This window comes from Rhinolophus sinicus, linkage group LG05 (assembly GCF_036562045.2).
Source record: "Rhinolophus sinicus isolate RSC01 linkage group LG05, ASM3656204v1, whole genome shotgun sequence".
NCBI lineage: Eukaryota > Metazoa > Chordata > Mammalia > Chiroptera > Rhinolophidae > Rhinolophus > Rhinolophus sinicus.
The window spans coordinates 152,480,465-152,496,687 of NC_133755.1; the positions used below are offsets into that span (position 1 = coordinate 152,480,465).

The 16,223-nt window shown below is 34.7% G+C and overlaps 2 protein-coding genes across 2 annotated transcripts in view; one reads left to right on the top strand and one right to left on the bottom strand.

Annotated features, from left to right (window-relative positions):
- Positions 1-223: 223 nt before the first annotated feature.
- On the top strand, positions 224-16,165 carry LG05H6orf58 (linkage group 05 C6orf58 homolog). Its single transcript, XM_019729458.2, has 6 exons — positions 224-768; positions 4,515-4,601; positions 6,124-6,308; positions 7,535-7,635; positions 14,177-14,415; positions 16,044-16,165. The coding sequence occupies exons 1-6, from the start codon at positions 468-470 to the stop codon at positions 16,163-16,165; spliced, it is 1,035 nt and encodes a 344-aa protein (XP_019585017.2). The 5' UTR covers positions 224-467.
- THEMIS (thymocyte selection associated) overlaps positions 457-16,223 on the bottom strand; it is a 229,016-nt gene continuing 213,249 nt past the window's right edge. The window contains exon 7 of the mRNA XM_074333551.1: positions 457-592. The gene's annotated coding sequence lies outside the window, so the exon portion shown is untranslated. The remainder of the gene's footprint in view (positions 593-16,223) is intronic.

Genomic DNA, 16,223 nt, shown 5'->3' on the forward strand with positions numbered 1-16,223 from the left:
TAGCCAAGGACCAACCTGACAAGCAGGTTTGCTTTTCATGATAGCAGCCACAGACCTGCTAAGTAAATTCTTTTCTGCAAAGGTAAATAAATGCCCGTATCTTTAAAGTTCCAGATAAATAAGGTGAAGATATACATGCAAGATTGTACTTAATTTAATAGGCATAAAAATACAGTGTAAATATAACAACCATTTCCTAGGAGTATTTTCAATATTTAGTCACTCAACATTAAAATTCTTGATAGCTTTTCAAAACTGTCATGTAAACAGAAAACTCTGTTGATAATGTTATTTAACAAATTAGGTAACCTATTTTCTTTGAAAGAGATTTCTTATCCGTACTTTATTGTTTCCACGAAACAGAACAGTGTTGTTATGTTTGGTGTATAATAAGCAAATAAATCCCATGACTTCCACCTTTTCCCAATAAAAGCCCTGCCACAATCTCAATCCCCAGTTTTGGCACAATGGCTTTCCTACCTCTCTTGGCCTGCATACTAGTTGGCTGCTTTTCTGTTTCTTTAGCAGAAGCATCCAATCTCTCAGATCTGTATCCTCCGCTGTGGAAGGAGAGTCCTGGTCAGTTCAGTGACTACAGGATGGAGAACGGAAAGTACGTTATTGACCCTTGGGTATACCCTGAGAGGATGGGGATATACAAAATCCTACTGAGCCAGACAGCCAGATATTTTGAAAAATTTGCTCCAGGAAATGAACAAAATATATTGTGGGGGTTGCCTCTGCAGCATGGCTGGCAATACAGTACAGGTAAGAATGACTCTTGTTTTCATTCTAATGATCTACCAATATAACCACAAAGTAATGTGGGAAATGGGACTCTGTATATACTACACAATGTTTTTGAAAATTGATTATTTACTTTTCCCTCCTTCACCCACGTAACCATTATTTTTCTCCTTCTTCTTCTCCTTCATAAGTCGTTCTTTCATGTGTTGCCTGTTTTGACTAGAAATGGCAATGAAGCCTGCAGTATAGTCACTGAAACAGAAAAGACTTCGTATCTAATCTATTGAGCATTCTACAAGGATTTATCAAACTTTACCTACTAGGTGCCAGACCCAATCCTAAGCACCAGAATGAACAAAAACAGTTAAGATGATATACATTAAAAACAGAAAGTGATGCCAAATTAGTTTGAATTCCTTGAAGTTCCAATTGTGATTACCTAGACATGGCGACTGGGGTGATGACATGGAGTGGCACTTGTTCATAACGATTTTTCTCTGCCCGTGATTTACTGCTTTTGAAAATAAAGTACATTCCAGTGTTTAGAGAGAAGATATGTTTGTACCAAAGATTCATAAATTAAAAGATATTTTTGCTCTGGCTGACAGAAACAGCTTATGAAAGAGAGTAGTGCTTCTTGCCCACTCCATACTGATAATAACACGAATAAGGAAATTGGTTCTGTTCTAATGGAAAAGATATAGGGAGATCAAAGTTTATCTGCAGTCTGAGCAGGGGTCACATGCAGGAGCTACTGAGGTTGGCAAGCCATCCACCTTTTTCAGGGGTGTCTTGAGACTCAAACCTACTCCTATTTATCTGTCTTCCCTTGGAGTAAAAAAGACCGTGGTCCAGGAGGAATCATGAATATATAGTTCACTATGAGAAGCATGTCAGCCTCAGGGTGCCTGCAGGCCGGTGGTAGTTGGAGGCTGAATGAGCAGGCAGATTAATGCCCTTCTTACTCTCTCATTACACTCACTCATTAGGATCAAGTCTTACTCAACTCACCTAGTGATGGACTTATATGAGACCAGCATTTTCAAGGGCAGTGGGTATGCGAGGGGTACAAATAAATATTTCAGACAATTTTCCTGTCATCAAAGACCTCACAACACATTTGGTACATGAAAGATAGCAAAAATTAAACTGGAAACAATAAATAACAATTCTTGGATAAAAGTTGAAAGTGCAAAATAAGAAACAGAGTGAAGTGAGTTGGAGTAATTAGAAAAAAAATGGATTTGAATCAAGACTTGAAATGTGCACAGAATTTCACTGGGAAAATAGAAACAAAATCTTCCAGAAAATAGAAGAATAAGAGAAAGTCATGGCTCTCAGGCTTGACTGCACATTGAAAATAACTGCTTAATTAAAAAAACAAAACAAAAAACAATTTCTAGGTACACCAGTAGAAATTCTATTCTGATTTAATAATATGAGAAATTAAGCTAAAAGACAGAGCTTGGAAACAGCATGGCATAGGTATATGTGATTGAGTGTAAGGTGTGTTAGAGTGAGTATGAGTGTGTGTGTGTGTGTGTGTGTGTGTGTGTGTGTGTGCGCGTGCGTGCGCTAAAGAAAGGGTCAAAAAAGAAAGAGAAGATACAGAGAGAAGGATTGAGGGGGAGGGTGTCTTTGGGGGTTCAATGAGAGATGAAATTAAAACAAAATATTTACTGATATTTAGGAACTAATGCTATTGGAATATTGGGTAAATTTAGCTTAGGGTTTGGGTTCGAAGTTTTAGGTGATAAAAAAACTTTAGGTTCTTGAATCAGTATGATTTTACTAAAAGTGTTTTCATCAGTCTGTTAAGAATTTTGGCTTACATAGATTTTTTAAAAGGCATTTATATCATTGGGTCAAGCTGAGATAGTGCAAAGATAATCCAGATCTGAAATGAAGAATCTGGATGAGTGAATGTCCATGGTGAGAGCTAGAAAGAGTCTTCAAAGGAAGAAATGACAGGACATGGGTTCAGATTGGAACAGAGGAAAAGGAGGAGCTGAGGTTGATGAAATGAAAGAATGCAAAATTTTATTCATCTGACAGAAACAGAGATATTTAACGTTTCATGAGTATCAAGATCGGTGTACAATTACAGCCATGTTGAGTCGGAGTTGAGAAGAAATCAAACAGGACATATGCTCAAGTGTGTGTTTCAGTCTAAAGAATAATTGCTATCAAACCTTACGGTGATATTTGAAGGTGTCATACGGGGTGAACTCTTTGAGAGAGTAAGTGAAATCAAAAGATAATGGAGTCATGGGAAGAGGAGGCAAAGCAACCCCGAGGAAATGAAAGAGAAGAAACAGAGGAGAAGGGTTTTACAGACTTATCTTTAATTTAGCAGTCTGAGGAATAATCAATATGAAAAATTCACACTTCTAATATTCATACAGGTTAATAACATTGACAAGTTTTTCGTCAATCATCGCTTTAAGAATGATAAGCTTAAGGAAAGCAGAGTGATAAAGAACAATAAAAGAAAAATAAAAGAACTGAAGATATAAATGGAAAAGAGATGAGCAGAACACACACACGCACACAAAATGAAGATGGTGAAATTGTAGAAAAATGAAAGGAAAAGGAAGTGAGTGCATAAGAGAAGGGGTAGAAACAAAAGTAGAAGCAGCATATTGGTCAGTAGAGGCTTGAGGGCAAGGGAGTAGTGGGAGAAGTAAATGAGAATGAGTCCTTGATTTACTTAGGTGGAAGCCAAGGAAAACAGGAAGTTAGCAGGAGTGGAGAGAATAAGTTGCAGATGAGTAAGGTAAGAGACTAAAAACGTAAAACAAAACAAAAAGCTGTATTGGGAGCAACGGTTGAAAAGGGGAAGGACAGTATGACAAAGAATCAAAAGGATGAACAAAGGATTAGCAAGGGAGATGGGAAAATGACACAAAATAAACCTGAAAAGTCAGAGCGGGATTAAAAAAATTATCAGTTGTCATTCCGTGAGGAAAAGAAAGACTAAACTCATGGGAAGAAACACTTTTCATGCTTTTTCTCACATGATATGCAACCTTATGATTTAGTTAATATTATATCCCCATTTTATAGATGAAGAAACTAAGGCTAAATGGGAAGTTACTTAGCAAAGGTTGACCTAAGAAATGACATCAGGAATTTAGTTTGATAATAGGCCTCTCTTATTCTGTGTGCATATTGCTTCTCTAATTTTGAAGGGAAGAAGAGAAAGTAGTAGAAAAGAGAATAATTACAAAAGTGAATACTATTCAAGACAGATAATTGAAAAGTGAAAAAATGTAGTGATATTAGAGAAAGGAAAATAAATTCGTTCAGAAATGAGAAATGAAGGATACAAAGAATGATCAGACATAAATATAAGTCATCAGAAGATAAATGTTTGAACAGACTGTTGGTTGCCAGATGGGAAGGGGCTTGGGGGCGTTGGGTGAAAAAGGTGAAGAGATTAAGAAGTACAAACTGGTAGTTACAAAATAGTCACAGGGATGTAAAGTACAGCACAGGGAATGTAGTCAGTAATGTTGTAACAAGGTGTCAGCTGGGTATTAGGCTTATGGGTGGGAGGATCATTTTGTAAGTTATGTGAACGTCTAACCACTATGCTGTACACCTGAAACTAATATAATATTAAATGCCACCTGTAATTGAAAAAAAATGATAGAGAAGATAAATATTTGTGCATCTTTCCAAACAAAACACACCTAATCAAGTGACAATTAGAAGCAGTTTCAACATTTGCATAATAAATAATCTGTGCATCCTCTCTCTTCTAGGCAGATTGGCTGATCCCAGCCACAGGACAGACTGTGGCTATGAATCTGGAGATCATTCGTGCATCTCTGTGGACAGCTGGTGGGCTGGTAGGTTCATTTAAATAGCAAAATAAATGGTAACTGTCATAAGTATTCAGTGTAAATTCTTAGGGACAGAGACAAAACAGTAACATTACTATTCCTGTGTTAAAAGAAATCTACCCACCATGTACCTTGTGGCCTTCATGTCACATTCTAGGATTTTACAGCCACAATATCAATAACTATTCCATAGGGCATATTCTACTTTTCATAGAAGGACTGAAACAAGGAACTGCAAAGGACGATGGCCTCTGACAGACAAGCAATGGCAGTCAGGTGGGAGGTCCCACTAGTGATGGGGAGTCTGCAGGATGGGGAAGAATGAGAAATGAGAGAACAATAAACTAGTATTTTTTCTCATTTTGTTTAGACCAAATGTGTTTAATTTTTAAATTTGTAACTATATCAGAGATTAACCAACCACAATTCATTTTACCAGCCAATAATCTAAGGTTTGGGGTATTTAATACTAAAATAATCAGAAAGTATTTTCTAATTCTTTTATTTTATTTAGTGTTTTCATAATGAAATTAATCTACACCCAATTTCATAGAGACATTTTCCAATAATTAGAAACAGGACCACATTAAACTTCACTTTCTTGGGGTGACACTCATCATGTACATCTTTACATATTTTTTTTCTAATATGACCATGGTTCTTTTCAAAGACCCACAAACAGTCATGGCCACAGGTTTAGAATCAAGTTTCTTTATTCTCAGATTGACTAAGTACTTTGCGGTATCAACCTGCTACACTGGGCGTGGGACTGCAGTCACAAATGCGAGTATATGATGAAGAATGTCCTGCATCACCAGTGAGAATCAGTATAAGCTTTACAGCCAACTGCATTATAATGTCTACATCTAAGGGAATAGGGTACACATAGAGAAAAATAAGAAAAACTTAGTTCATTTTCAATTTAATTATCTGAAGTTCTATTGTCAACACTTATCCAACATTTTTACTTTAAAGACCTACTGTAAGTCAAGAACTTTGTAATATCATGGTTGCACACTAAACTTGGTTAAATACAATACAAAATACCAATGCTATAACCACATTAAAATATTTTAGAAAATAATCCCATTTGATGGTGGAACCTCAGTTAGAAATGTAGTATCATTCTGTGTACAAGTAGATACCTATCTTCCTTTTTACTTAATACTTTGAAAAATGAATATTACCAAATCCATTAAAATTACTTTTAATTTTAAAATATCGTCAACTATTTAACTTATATTTACATATGATTGTGGGGTTATTAACAGAAACACGTTAAAGTTGTATATATATATATTACATACATATATGTATATAGGTATATAAATGAACATACATGAATATATATATATATATATATATAGTATATGCACTCTTTATGGCGATTTTCAATTTTTTTGCAGTATTTTTATATATTTCTGGATCTGTGAGTTTTTTTCTTAATGGTTTATAGATGAGTTAAAAATATCCTCTATCACATTGGTTATATTGTACTTGTGGTAATAACAGTACTTTGCTCTTACAGACATGAATTACTTTCTCTGTGCATTACCCTTCTTTGCTGCGGTGGATTCTGGCATAATGGGGATATCACCAGACCAAGTTATGCTTTTGCCACCACACAAGGATCAGGCAAATTTTTGTCTTACTGTTGCTACTTGTCGGTCATCCTTCCCTGAGATGATGAGAAAGTGGAATACCTTCTACCAGGTTTCTTTTTAAGTTTTGTAATTTATTCTCTTAGGTGGTGGTAAGATAATTTCTTTTTTTGTTTAATGCTTTGTCTAAGTTTTGTGTGTATAATAGAATATTTCCCAAAGTATAAAAATGTAATTTTTTGGTAAATTATATTAATATTATTACATTGCAGCAGGGCATTGCGTGTCATTAACATACTCTAAGCCAATACAGAATTAATATAAAATCTATCCACTCATCTCACCCTAAATAAATTATATGTAAATGTGATAACTCACTGGATATCTCACTGAATGAAAAGATTATTCTGGTTAATTAAACCTTCAGGTCAACCAAAGGATAACTCTTGGGAGAAATATGATTATGGAGGTATTTTTTAAATCAATTTAAAATTTTAAAACATTTTTCAGTTAAAGTTGACATTAAATATTATGTTAGTTTCAGGGGTACAGCCTAGTGGTTAGACATTTTTATAACTTATAACATGAGCCCCCAATAAATCCAGTACTCAGCTGATATCATATGTAGTTATTACAACATTATTAATAATATTCCCTATGTTATACTTTACATCCCTGTGACTACTTTGTAACTGCCAATTTGTATTTCTTAATCCCTTCACCTTTTTCACCCAGTCTCTCAACCCCTCAATATTGGTTTTAGGATTGGTTTTAAACAATTAAATTACTTAAACTGAATTAATAAATGATCACATACAGGTAGAAGTAACAATTATGGGACAATCAAAACCGAATATTCAATGACCAAAACAAAATACATTGGTTAAGCATAGACATGAAACAGGATCAATGCTGAAAAGACAGATTTACTCGTTCTATAATTTATTAGCTCATTATTTTAGATATGCTTAAATAAAGTATTCTAATCATTTCCCCCTTTTCTTAGCTTTAAACTTTTGTGATAATTTCAACTACGGGAATAGAGAAAAAAATGATAAAAAATAAAATCCTCCTGGCCAGTATAAAATACTGACTGTTGGGAAAATATTTGCAGTTCATTTCTTATAGATGCACTTAATATTACTACTACTAATAAATAATTATTATAGTCTTTACAGAATGTCGGTCACTCATGGCTTACACAAATTAATTCTTAGAAACAAAATTGTCTTCTCATGTAGAATATTGCTAAATTGTAAATGTGAACAAGATTAAATTGTAGGGAGAGGAATCATTATAGCTGCTCAAACTTAAATCACTTTCTCCTCTTTGCAACAGCACTTGAAGTCACCTTCTAGTAGCTTTGAGGACTTGTTGAAGTACTTATGGGCTGCACATTCCTTCACCTTGGAAAATCTTCACAAAACATTTGAAGATAGGTAAGAATGGATCCCAAATCATTTTTATTTAATATGGCAAATAATTTTGGGTTTTATTTATGCTTTTTATTCTTCTCCTAAAGTGACTGTCTACCTTCCTATTAAATAATATATCTAATCACTGGGATATTTAATGATGAGATGTGAATATTTTAGTATGATCAGGCTTAAAAAGTGTTTTGTGAAGAAGGGGAAAAATTTTGAGAAGAAAAATCTCATACCAACCAACCAACCAACAAATAAAACATGCAACCAATTTCTCTCTATTGAAAAAAAAGAAAAGAAATTATATTCATTATTTTGATCACAGACATATAATAGGTATATACTTGTTGGGGGGGAATCAACCAGCATCAGGGTTAGCATACAAAATAGCCTAGAAGACTATTAAGTCACTTCAAATGTAAACCTGGGGGTATTATCTACCTAGATATAATGGTGTAAAAATAATTTGATCACAAGTATATAAACCAAAAAAAATGAATAAATTTTCTGATATTATTAGAAGCACTTTCTTCACTAATTATAACAAAATATTGTTGATTTTTGTTAACTAATTTTATGTCCTAAAATTCTACCTTTCTTACCTGCTCTTCTATTTAGGTGTGATCAAATGACCCTTCTAAGAGAATTTTTAAAATAGCTGCAATTTCTCAAGTACAATAAATAAAAGAAATTTCACCAAGTATTTTAATGTAATATCTCACTTCAAAATAACTTCTTTCTGTAGATTATGACTATGCAACTGAGCTGTTTAGTCATTTGCCTAACATCTTACAGCTAGTGAAGGGCAGGGCTAGCATTTACATTCCTGTGACTTCATAGCCCGTCCTCTCACACTGCACTGCCTTCAATTTACTTTCAGAGGTCAATATCTGACAAGATATTGAAAGCTATTGAACATTAAAAATATGCTTTTACCTTTTCAATGTATGGTCATGCATTGCTTGGTGACAAGTTCTTAGAAATATATCATTAGGCAATTTCATCGTTGGGCGAACATCATAGAGGTACAAACTTATAATAGATGGTATAGCCTACTACACATCTAAGCTATATGGCGTACGTAGCCGATTGCTCCTAGGCTACAAACTTGTATAGCATGTTACTGTACTGAATACTGAGGGCAATTGTAACACAATGGTATCTGTGTATGTAAACATATCTAAACCACATGAGATTAAATCAACACAAGAGAAAATGATGCAATCAAGAGACCTTGTAAACATAAGACGTATGAGACTGCCGCCTGAGTAACACCAAATACCGTTTTACAGCAAACTTTTGTTAATAAGTAGAAAGAGTACACTGTTGCAACGAAAGTATAGTATACATAAACCAATAATGTAGTTGTTTATTATGAATACCAAGTCTATACTGTACATAATCATATGTTATTCTTTTATATGACTGGCTGTTTACACCAGCATCACCACAAACACGTGAGTAATGCATGGCACTATGACCCTACAATGGCTATGCCATCACTAGGCAATAGGGATTTTTCAGCTCCATTATAACGTTGAGGGACTACCATCCTACATGCGGTCCGTCATTGACAGAAATGTTGTTATGCGATACATGACTGTATAATGAAGCAGGAACAAATGAAGCAAAATAAAATATAAGATTCACTTTCCTTTGAAAGAATCTTTCAATTCTAAGAAGATATAAACCACAGAGGCCATCACTTAACTGAACAAAGTGTGCATTCATGCTTCTTTACCTTCTCACTCAAGTAGGTTAGAGGGCAGGTGAGTGAGCAGTGCCTCCCTGCCCTAGGTGTCAGAACAGCAGGTAAACTGTTAGCGGAGTATTCCTGCAGCTGCTGGTATCTACTTCAGAACTCTTCAGAGACCCGTCCTTCCTTCCTTCCTTCCTTCCTTCCTTCCTTCCTTCCTTCCTTCCTTCCTTCCTCCCTCCCTCCCTCCCTCCCTCCCTCCCTCCCTTCCTTCTTTCCTTCCTGCTTTCCTGCATGCCTCCCTTTCTTACTGCATTCCTCCCTTCCTTCTTTCCCTTTTTCCTTTCTTTTTCTTTATTTTATATCCTGAACTCAGGTATACCTCCAAATTTTTATTTGGATTATTTTTAGTTTGTATATTATCTGCTTCTTATATGCCAATGATTTAATGAGTCAAATGGTTCTATGAGGTTTGGCCATCCATTCCATCAAAAATGTATAAATAAATAAAACAGCCATATCTAGAGAGAATACCACTATAGCCACTTATGATGGGTATTTCTAAAAAAAATTTATAACTCATTGACTTTCATTTTTAGGTATTATCTTTTGTATCACTACTACAGAAAATTACCATTTAGTTCACTCCATCCTTACTTCACACATATTTTCCCTACCTCTCATTTTCTCTGTATAGTTGTTTAGTGATTTTGGTTAGGTCAATATTTAGTGCTTACATTATTTTAACTATTATCAGTATTCACATCTTGGTAATGTACTAAGCTGATTACCTTTACTTTTCCTCATCAGTTAATTCCCATTATTAGAGTTGATAATTCTCTTGTGTTTTTGTTTGTTTTCCATTGTACACAATACTAATTACTTCACATTGGCAACCTAGAAAGTTTCTTCTCAAGATGTTCAAAAGCATCACGAATTGTGTCAATTTCCTCATCTTAAAGAGGTTTTTTTCAGAGCCATTGACTGTTCCAATCTGCCCAGGTGGCCAGGTATAATCCTCAGGTACCTACCACCACTTGGGGATTTTGTTTGCCTCTTTTTTTGTGGAATCACTCATTTCTAGTATTCCCTGTCTTTGGTTAAGACTCACATGCCAGTGGATTCAGAGCTGTTATGTAAGAAAAAATATATATATAGGTGATTTGCATGTATTAAGCTATCCTTATTCTACCATGGTTTTTGACTGAGGCTTTACATGAGTACAGAAAGTACTCATGAGTACAGAAAGTAGGCTGGTAATACTTGAGGTTTTTGAAGGCTTATCTCCATTACTTTTTAGCTTGACATTTGCTGTTGAGAACTCTGAAACCAGTCTGATTTCTGAGCTTTTGTAAGCTTTTTCTCATTTCTTTTTTCCCCTTCAGTTTGTTATTTTGTTTCGGTATCTCTTATCCATGTTAGAGCCTTTTCTCGTGTGTTTGGTAAAACCTGGATATCTACTTATACTTAAAAAGAGGCACTTTCATGAGTGAGTGACATTTTTCTACTATGAACACCTCTCGAGAGTAATGTTGCTAAGTCGTTTAACTAGGAGTCCTTAGCATCAATCCCTTTATCTTCTCTCTTTAGTCAGTCAGTTTTCCAAAGGAGACACTTTCACCTACTTTAAAAGTGAAGGTCTGACTGCCAATATTTTTAAAGTCAAAAGAGGGAAGGAAGGAGGGGGTAGGAGTGAGTCTTAGTATCCAGTGTACTATACTATATTCACGTCTATCCCGCTTTCAATGTGGTGTCCCTACCTTCAACTGGGACTAGTTCACTCAGTTCCGGGACCCTCTGCTCTATTCTTCAAGTGTGAGTAGTTACCCCATTTGGAGTTTGGGAGGGAAACTTTGTACATGATTACTTCTTCAACATACTTTCAAACTATCACTCTTGATTTTAGCAAACTTCCTTCAGCTGGAGAGTCCCACTCAGTCTTTATTTGGGAGATACTGTACAAATTACATTAAGATTATTTCTTAGCTTTTCTCTGGTTGCTTAGGATTTAGTTTTATGACTATATTAAATCTTCTCTGATTTGTTCTATTTGATTTCCAGACTCCAAAATTTTGTAACTCCTGCCTCCCCTCCTATTTTTCCAATCCTTCTGAATTTATGCTTTAGTGTCATCATTTTAACGGGGATTTTGCAGCAGGTAGTAAGAGTTGATAGAGTTATAAAAATCAGCATTTTCATTCAAAAGTTCTCATTATTTCTTTAATTGAAATAACTTCCTTCTGCTGTTTTTTTTCAATAGTTTTATTTCAGTGTTGTCTATTTATATTACAGACAAATTTATAAATTTATTACTAACTGTGTTTAAGAATAAAAGCTTTTAATCAATTCATGTCACCTGAAACTTAGGAAATAGGACTCCAGCCAAATGGAATTCTTCTGACACCTTATGTTGATGGAAGGTGAATCTTTTAAGGATTACTAAGATGGAAGATTTAAAATGCTTGTTTATGTGCCTTCTGATTTCTCCAGTTCTAAGAATTCATTTGGGAGGTTTTACGCTACTGATTACTCCTTGAAAAAGAGTAACAATGTAGAGGTTAAGATCTTGTGCTTTGAGGACAAACATCTGATTCCATTTGACCTGGGGATCCCAACAGTGACAAACTCAGTTTTTTCATCCTTAAATCTATAATAATAATAGTATATACTACATGGGGTAGTTTTGAGGATTGAGAAAACCATGCCTCATGCTTAACATACCACTGGAACATGAGAAACTTTAAAATATAAAGTAACTATTATCATCATGACAAAAAGCAATAGAGGACAGTAGTAAAGAACATGAGTTTTAAAACCAGATCAACAGGATTAAAATCCTGGTTCTGCGGTCTGTTTTGTGTGGCCCTGTATTTCGTTTATTTTTTTTCTCCTAAGACTGTAGCACAATTGACAACCACTAAACCTCAGTGTCACACAACAGTGCGCTTTTCTGACTCATGCATCTGAGGTTGAGCTGGGCGGGTCTGCTGATCTCTCCTGGGCTCATGTAACACTGGCTGATTCTGATGGTCCCCACAGGGTTGCGTGGGGAAGCTCACCTCTGCTCCAGTTGTCTCTAATCCTCCATCGGGCAAACCTGGATGTTTTCTAGAGTGATGACAGCATGGCAAGACAGAGAAACTAAATTGTGAAACATATTTCAAGCCTATGCTGTGTGAAGTTGGCTAATATCCTATTGACCAAATCAAATCATATGGCTGAGCCAGGAGCAGGAAATTATGCTTCCCTTTTTCCCCCTTCCCTCCCCACTGTAGCAGGGAAGGAGTACCAGAAAATTACATGTTTGGGGCCATGTTTGCAATCTACTATATGCTGGGGAACTTCCTTAAAACTCGTGTGTTATTTTCTTTAGGTAAAAAATATACTAGGGCTTTTTAAATTTATATGAAACCATACTGAACTCTGTGTGGTCTACATATCTTAAATAAAACTCTGTGGTCTTGGATCCTAAGATTGCTGGTGTATGTATATCTATATTTTAAGTTAAAATGAACCTTTAAGGTATCTTTTTATCTTTTTACTTGACCACATCTCAACTGACATTAGATAAATTGTTAAATAATATGTTCAATTAAATCATTTGAAAGGCTTCTGTTGAATTTCACTTCTGCTCATTTGCCCTCTGTGTCTTGAACTGGTGCTCTCATGTCTTTCTTCTCTCCTAGTGTTGCTGTCTCTTGGGAGTTTAGTGCATTGTTACTAGGGCTTTGTGGCCATTGCTCAAAATCCTTATGAATTCACATGTCCTTTTATCCTTTCATAGTCAGCTGTGATGTGACTAAAACTAGTCAACTCTGAATCCAAGCCAAACTCTTCTTTCATCAAGGGTCCACTGAACCCACTGTTCTACTTCTGGGTGCTGGAGTCAGGGAGGAGCCCACATGCATGGGAGCCAAACAGAGCAAGATTTCTCCTCTGGGTTATGTTATGGCTTGACCTGACAAACATAATGCAAGCATTTTCTACGTAATGGACTCTACATATGTGCTGTGGAAATAGAAATTAGAATATAGTATAATGAGAAAACAAACTTTAAATGTATGAATGATATGGTGCTATGGGAATATAAAGGAGGAAGAAACAGCCGATTGCACCTCTGGTGAGATGAAAAACTTTGTGAAGTTGTGACATCTATGATATAACTTGAAAGAAAATGTAGCTGGTGAGCAACACAAGGAGTAGACAACATTTCAAAGGGAAAGAGTCTGTTGAAAAAACTGCAAGTTGCTCAGCATGCTTAGACAGCTGATGGGGCCAGGAGCCATGAATTACATGCATAGTTATAAAATAATTTACTACACCCTCAACCTTACTATAATAATTTGTCTCCCAAATATGTATGAGAGTTTGGTTTCCTAGAAGACTTCATCCAGTAGGAAAAACCTATGTATTTAAAAATTAGACAAGAAAAATCACACATCTGTTTTTCTACAATGCTCAATTTTTTAGGGGCCTCGTGACTTCAGGAAATCAACAGTTTTACGAAGGATATCTGAGTCTGGTAAAAAATTCTGCCTTGGTACCTTTGATTTGTATCTGCACATTTCTAAAGAGTATTACTTAGTCATAGTTATTATATAATATGCAAGGATAAGATATCTTATTAAAAGTGATAAAAACTCAAAATAAAATATAAATAATTGATTGGATGGTCCTTTCCAAAATTAAAATTTAAACTACCTATATTTGTATCTTCAAAGGTAGGAGCACAGCCGACACATTCTAAAACTAAGAAATACATTCTTAGTTTGTTGGCAGAAGATGATGTTTCTCTAGGAAATGAGGCTGAAATTTTGAGTGGACTAATTATAAGTGTACATATTTTCACTTGTCTTTTAGGTTGGAATATTATTCTGAACCAGAAGTACGTTTTGGAAAAAGTTGGACTGAGGCTGTAAAATATATAGGTGTAGTCCGGTTTCCTACAAACTTGACTTTAACATATGAATTCCAGAAGTGTGTGCCACCACGAATGCTTGTTGATGGGGACAGAGCCCCTTTCATCAGTGACTTTACTGAACTTCAGAATGGAGTCCTATTTGGTTTAAATCTTCTTTATGAAGTGGATGACTCTACAGGTAAGGATCTTATGAAAAATACCTTGAAGAGAATCAATATTACATTAAATTGATAAAGGAAAAAATAACACATACTTTCAAAGAAAGTCATGATTTCCTATAGGTATCCATTTTACACATTTTGATCCTTCCACTCATGGTCTGTCCTTTCTTATGAGTCCTTACTGACCCATAAGCCAACAAATTACTGCAAGTCTACTTTTTTTCATCTATAAATGCAGACTTATATTTTGTTGTTGTTGTTATAATATTCCATCTTTTCCCCTCCTTATTTAAGGCTCTTAAGTTTAGAAAAAATAAAGGAATCTCAAAAGAAAACCTGCCATAATTAATGGGAAAACTAGCAAATTCACTTATATGAACTCCTTTTATCCAGCCTTACTAGTCATGGAAGAAATATTCTGCTCTATCACCTCAATTGTAGGATTTCCTAGTGAAAAACAAAGGAACCTATAATTGTGTGTTTGAATTACCACATTATCCCAATTTTCCAGCTATGGCAGTGAACTGAGCTTAAAACATAACTAAAATATTAGTATTTTTAAAACAAACAAGAAAATCTGAAAGCTATAAAAGATATAAAAGTAAAGTAAAAATAAATACAATAAATATATGATTTGAAATCTTATTTGTATTTCTAAGAATAACAAGTACACCCAAACATTTTAAAGACTTCATGCAATTGATGTTTCTTGCTCTAGTAACAGTCCAATATTTTACTGAGAAAGAAATAGAGGCTTTGTAAATTTAAATAATTTCCCAGCTGGTAAAAATTGCATCCTGGCTGTATTACTTTAAAGCCTGTACTCTTTCTCCTTAACAAATCATACCACATACTGAAATCTATATTCTAGGACAGTTGAAACCTGGTGTCAGCACTTTGCTGTTGTTGGATATGTCAAGGTGGAACTGACTCAATATTAATCAAATCTAAAAATTTCAAACTAACCTAACTTCCTCATTAGTCTAGAAAGGGTCTTAGGACTTTAACGGATTAGCTCTAGTCAACTGAGAAACATGAGCCAATGCTCTCACCCACCAATCAGGTAACATGCAACCACTACATGAGAAGGAGGAAAGGATATTTATGAAAATTAAATGGAGATTAAGCCTTATCCTCCCATCTCCAAAGAGTCTAGGATGAAAAAATAAATAAACCTGGGACAAGGAGTTCTGGATACATCCAAACCACTATCTCTTGTACATTAACAGATCTAACCTAAGTATTTCTGTGCTTCAAAGGTACGGCCAGTGATACTCAAGAAAGCTTTCAAGAAATTACATTTTTTGTCATAAAACTATGAATTAAGGTTCCTGTTCTTTCCAACCCACTATTATCTAACAATTTCTATAATTTGTGTTATTTTGTTATGTAGAAAATGTTACTTTACTGTTATATGAATTTACGATCTTTGAATGTGTTTGTTCACTTTACCCAGTTTTCTGCTGAGTTACTTAATTTTTCTTACTGGTTTTTATATGAAGAGTTGGTCAATTGATTTTAAATTTAAAAACATATATGTGTAATGAACAATATTTGTATGTAAAATACATAGAATTGTACTTAAAATAAACATTTTTAACAATTGGGCTTAAATTTACTTGTAAAATTTTTATATCTTTTCCAGGGTCACTATCTTTGACTATATGGAAAATTTTAATGAGGACACAAGCTGCAAGAAAGGTAGTTCTAGAGGTTTTAAAAATAATTCTTGAAAACTACAATTCAACATTTCTTGGAAATGATTAATAAATTAACAATGAACTATTCTAATTTGTGGCACAACAGCAATTTCAAAATTCAACAT